Source organism: Cetorhinus maximus, chromosome 13, assembly GCF_964194155.1.
Source record: "Cetorhinus maximus chromosome 13, sCetMax3.hap1.1, whole genome shotgun sequence".
NCBI lineage: Eukaryota > Metazoa > Chordata > Chondrichthyes > Lamniformes > Cetorhinidae > Cetorhinus > Cetorhinus maximus.
Genome location: NC_135891.1, coordinates 89886069 through 89898161, shown reverse-complemented (window position 1 = coordinate 89898161; position 12093 = coordinate 89886069). Strand labels below are relative to the sequence as shown.

Genomic DNA, 12093 nt, shown 5'->3' with positions numbered 1-12093 from the left:
TGGGTACTCCTGGCTAATTCTAGAGGATTGGCAACTCTAGCCTGTGGATCCATATGCTTGTTCACTGTCCCAGCCACTGCTTGCAGCAATGCATATTTTTTCATAGGACATTTCCTACATATTTCATTTAAACATGGATTAAACATCAAAAATTCCAGGCCCAATTACCATTTCCCTTTTAAAGAACATAGTTGTGACAGGAGATCCTGTTTGAGAGTATCAAAGGATATACAGCAAGGGTGGATAAATGGAATTAACACACAGATGTTCCTAATGTAGATCATGTTTTACTCCATATCAGAACTATGCTAACATGACCTGAGAGTGTTTGATTAGATCTAACTGCTCTGTATTTGAACTCGTAATGCTTGACACTGACAATGGGTGCTTGGATGGGAATGTATTCTATTCCCCAACGCCAACACTCCTCACTCTGATCAGCACAAACACTCAGACTAAAAAAAAGTTGCAAAATACATGAGAAGTACTAAGATGTGCACAAGAGATCCAACTGACACATTTTCATTGTAGCAGTGTTCAATAAACTGAACTTCGACTCAGATTTGACAGAAGATTACATATCATTGATCAATATTCTAGAACATTCTTCACATGAGATTCAGATAAAATTTATTCATAAGAAATCAAATGTTAGACCCAATGAGGAAGTACTGTACACAATTTTTGCTTGCTAAAGTTGACAGTTCTTTTCAAATAACTATTTAACAGCAATGTAGTCTTTTTTAAGAAGGTAATCTTTAAGACAACAAGAAACAAAAGACCACATTGATCCTCTCTACAGCATCACTGTGTTGAAATCAAGATTCATCGCACCATCTCCTACTGCTATTCATTCTCTTCCAGGATCTGAAAACTGTGGAACTCCTCATCTTCCTTGCATCCAAAATTCTACTAGCTTTAATAACCTAAGCTTGGCATCAGCTAACCACTATTTTGTGTTTTTTCTTCTACTCTTTACAACCTTGGTGGTGTCCTGCACTGTGGGCCTTGCCGCTTCACCTAGGTTCCTCAATAATATTTTTTAAAATTGCACATTGTCTACAAGATTCAATAGATCTACATTGGGACAATAATGGAAGACAAAATTTTGCTGTAGCTTCATGATGGTGGAAAAGCATAGCAAGCAGTGGTGTCTTTATATTCTCCCCTTAGCACTGGAGTGTCACCTTATTAATCAAAAGATAAAATTGATCCTTTGGCTTGTAACTAAAACCAGTCAAAATTTGTAGCTTAATCATATCCCAGGTTACAGTGGTGGCCTTTAAGATCCAGGCATTTGATGTCGTGACTATTGACTCATGATGGTTGAAGTTATTTTGGAACTGAAGGCTGTCATCATATTGCCATGCCAACCAAGAAATTGTTCATTAACAGTCTGTCCATAGCTGGTAACTTTCCATCAGATGGGTTGCCAGCTTTTGTCAATAGACTGAATATGCTCCTTGGCTTTCATCCTTAAGGAAGCAATGCTGGAACTTCTCTGGTCTACGTCTTCCAAAGGATATTTGTCCACAAATGTTGTCGCACATTGGTAGGGTGGAGGTCCCATGGACTGCATTGTCTGGGCCATCGGTGGTGGAGAATTTAAGAACGTGTGACCTGAATAGCTGGTCTGTAAGCCTTGAGGTGCCCCCATGAAGCCGGGTATACTGTGGATAGAGGTTGCATTAGAGATGGGAGATGTCAGCCAAGGATCCAGTGGAAGGGAATTGCTCATGTGTCCAACACTGGAGGGCATCGGTGGTCTACTGAAGGACAACATGGGAGAATCATGCAATTTCATTGTGCTAGCTTCTATCTTCTCTTGTCTCCTCCACTTTGCTCTCCTATTTTGAAACCATACCTGTGATTTAAAAAAAAACATTTTGAAGGGATGATTTGTACAGAATATATAATGCACATACTAGCTTACACTCCCTCCATGCACAATGTCCCCCCATCGCAAAATTTTCTGCTCTCCTCCCCTGAAAGTTCTGATTCACGTTGAGGTACAGTTACCTGGGCACTGGCTTCCCTCACAGGACTGCTCCCAATTGCCAGTTTCCATAATGGGGGCAAAACAGCTGATCTTCAGCTGGTACCCCAGCCCCACACCTATTTCCTTTAGAAGTCAGTAGATAGTGACATAAAGTGAAAACACTGGCTGGTTTTCTGGATTCAATTAACAGAAAGACACTGAAGGACATGCTTGAACAAAGAGACCAAGAGGTTGAAATATATAACTCTCTAAAAGGGCAAGTGCTGCTGAACAAAGCCACAACAGAACTTTGGATTTTATAAATAGGACACAGAGTACCGGTGTAAAGAAGTAATGATGAATTTGTACATAATATCGGTTGGGCCATGGTTAGAATAATGGGTGCAGCTTTGAATGCCCCATTATAGAAAGGGCATTAAGTACATAAAGAGTGTAAAGCATAGACTCACCAGGATGATGGAATGGGAAACTATAGTTTTGGGAAGAGACTTGAGATACTGGGAATCTTTAAAATTATGAAGAGTTTTAATATAGTTAGTTGGAGACTTAGCAACAAGAGGTCAGCAATTTAAAATTCCCACTAAGAAAATTAGAAGTCTGGTCAGGCAAAATCTCTTTACATGGAGGGTTGGAATATGAAATACTTTGTCACAGGAAGTGGCTGAGACAGAGATCATTTCATCTTTTATAGGAAAAAACAAAGCAGGATATAAGGGAGAGTGTTGGCAGTGAGATTAGTTTGGATTGCTTTCACAAAGAGTCACACAATGGGCAGAATGGTCTCTGTCTGTGATGTCAACTTCAATGGTTCTATCCTTAGCTCAGAAGTGCTGAGGCTAATTGTAGCTCCTCAGTGTCCTAGCTGAGATTAACATGGCAGATCTTGAACTGGCAGCATTGGGTCTGTTGATTTATCAGAATGCCATAGGCTGCCTCACCCACTGTATCACTGGGGAAACAGCCACTGTAATACAAGGAAAACTGTCCAATTTGGATTTAATTACCCAGAGCGCACACTTCAATAGAATGAATATTTTATGGCTTTAGATCCACCCAACATATGGCCTCATAAAGGACATGTTCACTGTGACATGACGGGGATTTGTGTTAATGGGTTTCATTCAATTTCAAATAATATAATGAAAATTGATTGTATCATTTGAAAATAGGGGTGGGCATCGAGCGATAGGGTTGGGTCCTATCACCCTGGGCCAGTGAGAGTGCCTGAGGTTAACAGCAGCTTTCTAAAACAGGAAGGTTGGCCATTCCTAATTGCGATGAACCGAAATGTTCATCCTTGCCAAAGATATCTGAACAATTAACGGAGAAAATTCCCTCCTTTCACCTGCCACTGGTTTAGGTCATAGAGTCATTAGGCAGGAGAGCAACTGGATTAGACTTCAAGCAGAGACAAAACTACCAGCACCAAAATATTGAGGCAGTTTATGCAGAGAAGAACCAGAATGTATATTTGTTGAACATAATTACATTTTTTAATCATTTCCTGTAGTTATAATATTCAAGAGGAGTCAGAAAGATAATCCACAACCGATTGAAGAAGGCTGTTCTCTTCTGCTTCTATTACTCATAAATTAAGTGTTCCCGGGCACAAATCCCCCCTCGCCCCTTCTCCTGAAGGTGCAGACGTCTGCTGGGGTCCACTTCAATGCTTATTGACCACCGTCCAGTTGGTCGCTCAAGTGGTTGTTGTTTATGTGTAAGCACAAACAATTGGCTAGGTCCCATCCAATCTGTAGTGTACGGAGCAGACCATATAATTCATCACTGACCCCACTTCTTGGGGCAGCCTTAAGTTTTTTGGCAGGCTCCAGGCAGAATTTCTGCCGACATTTGGGAGCTTGCGGCTGTAGAATGGGACATGGCGGCTGAGGCAAGACCGTCCCCTGCAGATGCTTAAAGGGGCAGGCAATCTGAGAAATTGTCGTAAAAGTCTCCAATTTCCACTGGTAGAATCCACTAATTGGCTAATTTGACAATCTATTTTTCTCGCATCCATTTGTCTTCCGACCTCGGCCCTTTATTTTCTTTCCTTGGTCATCTCACCTCCCTTAGCAACACTAAATGTCTGTTGAATGCTGCCATAAGTAGTATCCAATGTTGAAAATAGAATTTCCAGTGCTTCTTTTCCAATACGCCAAAGCCAATTAAGTACTTTTGGAGCATAGTCAGTGTTGGGAAACACATCAACCAATGTGCAAACAGCAAGGTCCCAAAACAGCAAAGAGATAATTGACCATTTGATTATATAAGGTCTGCCCATTCACTATCCCTGTTTCCCCTGTCTCTCTATTTTCACTCTTGCATATTGTTTCATTTCCTACTTTTTCCTTGTGTAACAGTTTGATTCTTTTGTTTTGCTATTTCTGTCTCTCTGTTTTATTGCTTTGGTTCTGTTCTTTGTGTGTTTTCTCACACTCTGCTTTCTCATTTTCATTCTACTTCTCTCTGTTTTATATGATTTTCTCTTGTCTCTTATTTTTCTCCCTTCCTCTAGCTCTATTTCCTCCCTTTTTTCTCTGTGCATTTTCTATCTATACAGATGTTTTGTTCGCTCAGTCTGCTGTAGCTATATTTGTCTTTTTCACTTCTAACAAATTTCCACCCTCAGTGTTCTCATTCCTGGTTCTCTTCCACTATAATCTCCCTCAGCTATCCTCCTTCTTTCTAGATTTTGTCTGCCTGTATATCATCTCTCATTGTTTACTGGATTGTCATTATTTCTTTTTCACTGCTTTCTCTCTCGTTTTCTCCTTCTGTTACTTTTCTGTGTCCCGTCTTTTTTCCTCTAAATCTGTTACATTTCTTTTCTTTCTGTTCATTTTTCTCCATCCGTCCCTCTCTCCATATCCCTATATAGTTAATATTTTTTTCTTTATTTTCTCAATTCTCTGACATGCTCTTTGACTGCTCAGCACCTCAATCCTTCTCTATTTACTTATCCCCACTCCTCTGCTTCACTTTAACGCTGTCTCACCTGGACCCGGACCTCAGGGAGGTTGACCTTCATGGCTAGCTCCTCTCTGCTGTACACATCAGGGTAGTGGGATTTCTCGAAGGCTCTCTCCAGTTCATGGAGCTGGTAGGTGGTGAAGGTAGTTCGGTTTCTCCTGTGCTTTTTCTTGGGTGGCTCCTCGTCCATTTTCTGGTCGGCTTTCTCCTCGCTCTCTGTACCGCTGGTGAGCTCACTGAGATCCTCTCCACATTTGTTCAAAAAAACCCTGGAGTCTGAGGAGGGCAAACAAAACATTAAAATGACAGAAAACATTTCCCAAAGTTTAAAGATCAAACTTGCTTCAGCAAGAAGCGGCGATTTCACCAATTGAGACCAAATCACAAATTCCCTCTCAGTTCTGCAGCAGAGTTACAAATAACAGATAACGATGGTATTAAAATCTTAAACACAAAGCAGCTCCTTAAAATTTTTTGCACATTTATCCTATGTTTAATTAGAATCATAAATTGATACAGTACAGAAGGAGGCCATTCTGAACTTCCACATTTCACTCTGCAATGTTTTGTTTGATTTCAAATTTGTCATTTTGCTGGGAATATAATAACCGCAGCTCAACATTTTGTGCATTTTTTAAATATCTAATTGAAACTGTTTGAGCACAACTTTCCTTCAGGGTCTATTCCCTACACAACTCACCTGGCTTCCCATCCCAGTTAATTTGTATTTAATTCAACTATTTAAACTGGGACTTTCTTTAAGGGCATGGGGTGATTGTGAGTCGCAAAGCAGAAGCAGAAGCCTTGAATTCCTTATCTCTTGCACAGGGCATTGGTGAGACCACATCTACACTGCTGTGTACAGTTTTGGTCTCCTTACTTAAGGTGGGATAATCCTGCATTGGAAGCAATTCAGAGAAGGTTCACTAGGCTAATTTCCTACGATGATAGGTTTGTTTTATGAGGAAAGATTGAACAGGCTGGGCCTATACTCATTGGAGTTTAGAAGAGTAAGAAGCAATCTCGTTGACAGGGTGAATGCTGAGAGAATGTTTCCCCTCATCTCAAACTAAGAGGCACAGTTTTAAAAAGTCTCCCATTTAAGACTGAGATGAGGAGGATTTTTGTTTCCTCTCGGAGGGTCATTAGTCTTTGGAACTCTCTTCTGCAGAGAGCAGTGGGATTGGACCATTGAATATATTCAAGGCTGAGTTAGACAGATTTTGGATTGACCAGGGAGTCAAGGGTTAACGGGAGGCAGGCAGGAAAGAGGAGTTAGGGCCACCATCCGATCAGCCATGCTCTTATAAAATGGCAGAGCAGGTTCGAAGGGCCAAATGGCCTACTCTTGCTCCTAATTCTTATGATCTCCGGATCTCCAGCGCCCTGACACCAACACACTCAAGACGGACCTAGCGGATTTGGAGCGCCTCGATGCCCTGTTATCCCCAGACCCCCCTCTGTCTCTCCCCTCCCACCAACGCCTCCGCCCGCCCCCCACATTCTTGCGCTTCTGTATCGGTCCCTTGACATGGAAGCAATTCACTGGCCGTGAAACTGCAACTCAGCAATGTTTCTGAGAGATGGGTTAAAATGCTGGTTTGTTAAAGAGACAAACGAATTCAACCGATGGAGCAAAGCGTTATAAAAAAAAACCGAGACAAAAAAACTCAAAAAATGATAAGAACAAATAACATAACAAAAAAGGTCAACAAAATATTCCAAAATGTTAAGTTTATGGAAGGTACTGAGACATTATGAACAGAATCATGAAATTGATTGTATTAGAAGGGGAATTAATTTCAGCGAAACTCAATAAAAGAAAGTTTTGACAATGAATGTGGATCTCTGAAGCTGGTTTGTGAGGGGGACGTTTGCATGGATTCGTTAACCAATTGCGTGATATTATGGCCTGGATAAATCTGGACACAGTCTCCGGGTAGACAATTCCGTGAGATCTCCCTATACCTCCTTGCAAATGTGATCACCGAGTTTTAAGGGGGGGGGAGGAGAATCCCAATTCACAGTGCGCGCCCCAACAAATGTAAAACAAGCAGGTCTACTTGCTCAGTTTAAACAGAACAGGTAAATGAGAAGCCGTTTAGTTATCGAGCTTGGATCGGATGCTGAGGAATTGCATCCTGGAGAATGAGACCGCCTCTATTTCTGTGCTTGTTTCTGTATTTCTAGACTTTAACTAAGTAATTTGGCGTGAATAGTTCCGAATTCCGAGATACTCATGGCAAAAAGGCGAGAAGAGGCAAGTCAACAGAATCATTTAATGCGGGGAGTCCGCACACCCCCCACTGAAATATTCCCAGGAGAGGTGTTTATGGAGCAGGTTACCCATCGGGGCTGTGTCAATGGAAAATTAGCTCTTCATCCAGATTTGATAAAGTCGTGCAATGACTGGGATTCCATTTAATAACATGCCGCTAAGAGTGTTAATGCGGAAGATTATTTCTCTTCAAAGTTCTGGTTTTACGGCGAGAGGTGACTCCTGGTCGGGACCTGACAAACTTCTCTTAAACCAGTCCATGAAATAGCACTTTCCTCCATTAGAAACCATTCCTTAATCCCGCCAATTTCAGGGAAACTGGGCGCCCAAATGACAGAATAATTCAAGTTCCATTTTGTCTCTGAAAGTATTAGAAAATTCCAAGCTATAGTGCAATTTTTAAATTGCATGAATATACTTAATAACCTTTAAAGCCAAGAAGTGAATGGATTGCGTTATTACTAGAACTAATTTATATTGTATTTAGTTAATAATTATATTGTGTTTAATTATATTATGTTTCCCGGGTCTTGACTAAAAAGAAAGTTTATAAGAAAAGATGTGATTACAAGGTCTCCCATTGTAACGTGAAGTATCTAGATACATAATGGGGAAATGAATATAACGACCAGATCGAAAACTTTCTGGGAATGTATCTGTATTTAAACTACCTGTGGCAGCGCACAACAGGTCAGAATGTTCAGCACTGCTACAGTTTGTTAACTGTATTGAATTTTGGTTCTATTTATGATTTTGCTGATTTATATTACTTTTACTTCCAAAGTGATTTTTGTACAACTGATTAAATTTGAATGCTGATAAAGCTTGAGGTATTTATTTCCTTTTGCGCCGCTTCCACCAAAAAAAAAATCAGCAACCTAAAGTTGAAGGGAAAATTGGAGCTTTCGGTCAAGGTGTATCTTACCGTCCAAAGTGTGAGGCCGATCTGTCACCTCCTGGAGCCCGAGGCCAGGGATGTGGTTGTAGCAGTCAGTCTGCTGGGGCTCCCCCTGCTCTTGAAGGGATTTGGAAGTGAGGGGTGAGGAGCTGAGCAGGGATTGATCCTTCGCAAATCCCAGGATCACGTCGATGCTGTGAACTCGCGAGCAGGCGCCTGGGCTCTTAACCATTTCGTGGAAGCTGCGGGGCGACAGGCAACTCTCGTCCAGGGCGTTCATTTCAGCCCCGAACGACGCATCCGGGCTTCAGAAAACACAAATCACAAAGCGAATAAAAAAAAGAGAAAAGAAATCTTTGCAAACACTTGGTTTACAATTCTGCTGCAAAACACAATGTTCAAAGGAAATCCAATCGTATTTCTTTAAAAAGTTACAATACAAGTACAGACTTGGAAAGCTTTGAAGACGCATTATTGCTTAAAACAACAAATGTAAACACATCATATATAATATATGCATAAATAAATATATATTATATAAATAAAAACTTTTTTGTTGTAAAAATGACCCAAACCACGACGAAATAAGAAATAAACGATTTACAAAAATTAGCAGAAACTCTGAATTTAAAGCGTTGGAAGTTCCCAGTCGCGCCAGTTAACAAATTCATAATGTAACAGGCATTTTTTCTTCAGTGTAAAAATATTAGCAGGCCGGGAGGGGATCTCAAAAGCAACCAATAAAGTCTCAAAAAAAATGGGAAAATATTTACCTCCAGTTAGATGAAAACACAACCTGAAGCCTTCCACAGTTGTGCAGGAGTTCCGGGAAAGCGTCCCCCTGCTCTCAGTTATAGCTCCCAATGGCTCCCCACACCATTCCCAATTGCAGTCCCTCAATCTTTTAAGCTTTCCAGATGTCGGTATACAGTGTGTGTGGTTGGGTTGGGGGGGGGGGTGGGGGGGTGAATAAATCCCCAGGATTAGTGGGGCTGATTATGAGGCGAGACATCCTCTTGCCAGTGATTGGCACGAGGATTTTTTTATATATAAATGCAGTAATTGCTGCAAACCGTTCGCTTCAACTTGTATATGCGAGAGGAGGGCTTCTCTTAATGAACTGTTATCTCCATCGGAAACCTTCACTTTGTAAACTGGTGACTTGGGTGTGAATCAAATATTGAGACAACACTTTCGTGTTTGGGTATAAGTGCCCTTCCCTCCCTCCACATCTCCATGTCAGTCTCAAGTTCGTTCATTAACACAAAATGATTGGGGCCCCTCTCTAATTAAATTTAATACAATTTAAGCGAGAGAAAGCTACATTTTTCAATATTTGAAATGTTTAACATTTAAAATGCATATCGGAAAGTGCAGCGCAGTCTGCATTTCCTTGTATCTATTTGTATCGTGCTCATGGAACAAACTATCTTGTTATAGATAAAAACGAAAAACGGTGCTTTAAGTCTGATACAAAGACTGACAATGCTAGAAATACGAAACAAGTCAGTAAGTGTTTATAATAAAAACAAAGGCGGCTTAACCTTCGCTGTTTCCCCTCTTTCAGGACTTCCCCACAACCTGCTTTCACACAATGGTGATCTGCTTGACACATTTGTACAATAATTCGGACACTTAATGCTTCTGGAATAGTAGGCAAAGTGTTACAATTCGAGTTTCTATAAAATTTCACTCATTTTTTATAGTATGTAGGATTAGCTCAAAAAGTAACTCCGATCCGAAACATCGCGGCTCCATAGGTTGCTAGATTTCATTTTGTATTTTTTTGATTGTAAGTAAATATTAACTTTCATCCTCAGCAACCGAGGAGATTTGGGAGGGTATTTAAACTTACTCCGATCCTGTTAACAAATTTTTAAAAATTACTTTTTAGTTACAGATCAGATTTGACGATACTTGCTACGAAATTTGTCCAAGCGTTAAGGATTTCTCCTGTACAGAAATGCATTTGAGAAACGTAGATGAGTGGATATGTCTAACATCAGAGAACAGCAAAATCCAAATCAGCCAAAGAAATCAGACAAAAACCAAAATGCTGTGGCTGCTGGAAAACAGAATAGGAGAGAGGCATTTCAGATTCGCCAAGCTAGAGCTCCCCTTTCCCTTTTTACAACTCTAGAGAAACGTAAAAAAACTTGTATTTATAGTTATTTCTATATAATTTAGTAAGAAAAATCAGACAAACTAATTCTTCGATTAGTACAAAGCTACTGCAGTGAAAAATTGAAAACAGGATCGGAGCATACTGTAAAATAACCCCTCCCCTTAGATACCAACACTGGGGGTAAAATAACCCCCTCCCCTTGGATACCAACACTCGGGGTAAATTAACCCCCTCCCCTTGGATACCAACACGCGGGGTAAATTAACCCCCTCCCCTTGGATACCAACACTCGGGGTAAATTAACCCCCTCCCCTTAGATACCAACACTGGGGGTAAAATAACCCCTTCTCCTTAGATACCAACACTGGGGGTAAAATAACCCCCTCCCCTTAGACACCAAACACTCGGGGTAAAATAAACCCCTCCCCTTAGATACCAACACTGGGGGTAAAATAACCCCCTCCCCTTAGACACCAACACTGGGGGTAAAATAACTCCCTCCCCTTAGATACCAACACTCGGGGTAAAATAACCCCCTCTCCTTAGATACCAACACGGGGGGTAAAATAACCCCCTCCCCTTAGACACCAAACACTCGGGGTAAAATAACCCCCTCCCCTTAGATACCAACACTGGGGGTAAAATAATCCCCTCCCCTTAGACACCAAACACTCGGGGTAAAATAACCCCTTCTCCTTAGATACCAACACTGGGGGTAAAATAACCCCCTCCCCTTAGACACCAAACACTCGGGGTAAAATAACTCCCTCCCCTTAGATACCAACACTCGGGGTAAAATAACCCCCTCTCCTTAGATACCAACACGGGGGGTAAAATAACCCCCTCCCCTTAGACACCAAACACTCGGGGTAAAATAACCCCCTCCCCTTAGATACCAACACTGGGGGTAAAATAATCCCCTCCCCTTAGACACCAAACACTCGGGGTAAAATAACCCCCTCCCCTTAGATACCAACACTGGGGGTAAAATAACTCCCTCCCCTTAGATACCAACACTGGGGGTAAAATAACCCCCTCTCCTTAAGACCCCAACACTGAGGGTAAAATAAGCCCCTCCCCTTAGGCACCAACACTGGGGGTAAAATAACCCCCTCCCCTTAGACACCAACATTTGGGGTAAAGTAACCCCCTCCCCTTAGACACCAACACCCCGGGTAAAACGGGTGACTTCCATCCCAAGTTAATAAAATTCATTCATTAAATATTCCCCCTGCAACATAAGATGGTAATAACGCTGATAAAATCGGGATAAACTTTACCGCTTGGTATATGGGTTAAGATAAACAATTAAACTGATAATATTTCATGCTTAAAATGAATCCCCACGCATAGCCATCAGACGGGAGCAGTTGTGTGTTGTCTATTGCCGTCTGTCCTCCGATCCGACCTTTGCAGGTTATAACGAAAGGACTTCTGACTTAAACACACACAGGTGTTCGAAAATGTTGCCCAAAAATAGTTTCTAAACGAGCACCTTCCAAACTCCTGACCACTACCATCCAGAAGGACAAGGGCAGCAAGCACATAGGAACACCATTACCTGGAAGTTCCCCTCCAAGCCACTCACCATCCTGACTTGGAAATATATCGCCGTTCCTTCACTGTCGCTGGGTCAAAATCCTGGAACTCCCTTCCTAACAGCACTGTGATGTACCTACACCACTGGGACTGCAGAGGTTCAAGAAGGCAGCTCACCACCACCTTCCCGAGGGCAATTAGGTATTAGGTATTAAATGCTGGCCGAGCCAGTGATGCTCATATCCCACAAATAAAAAAGAGGAATCCAACAAATTAAGAACTCA

At 41.5% G+C, this 12093-nt stretch overlaps 1 protein-coding gene across 2 annotated transcripts; it reads right to left on the bottom strand.

Annotated features, from left to right (window-relative positions):
- Window positions 1-613: 613 nt before the first annotated feature.
- On the bottom strand, window positions 614-11851 carry rx1 (retinal homeobox gene 1). 2 transcript variants are annotated; one of them, XM_078555742.1, is made up of 4 exons: window positions 11832-11851; window positions 8173-8450; window positions 4995-5245; window positions 614-1864 (listed from the first exon to the last, which is right to left on the bottom strand). In XM_078555742.1, the coding sequence occupies exons 2-4, from the start codon at window positions 8423-8425 to the stop codon at window positions 1421-1423; spliced, it is 948 nt and encodes a 315-aa protein (XP_078411868.1). In that variant the 5' UTR covers window positions 8426-8450; window positions 11832-11851; the 3' UTR covers window positions 614-1420. The 2 variants fall into 2 exon arrangements, with proteins under 2 accessions (XP_078411868.1, XP_078411867.1); XM_078555741.1 differs by lacking the exon at window positions 11832-11851 and adding an exon at window positions 8919-9066.
- Between the last annotated feature and the right edge of the window lie 242 nt (window positions 11852-12093).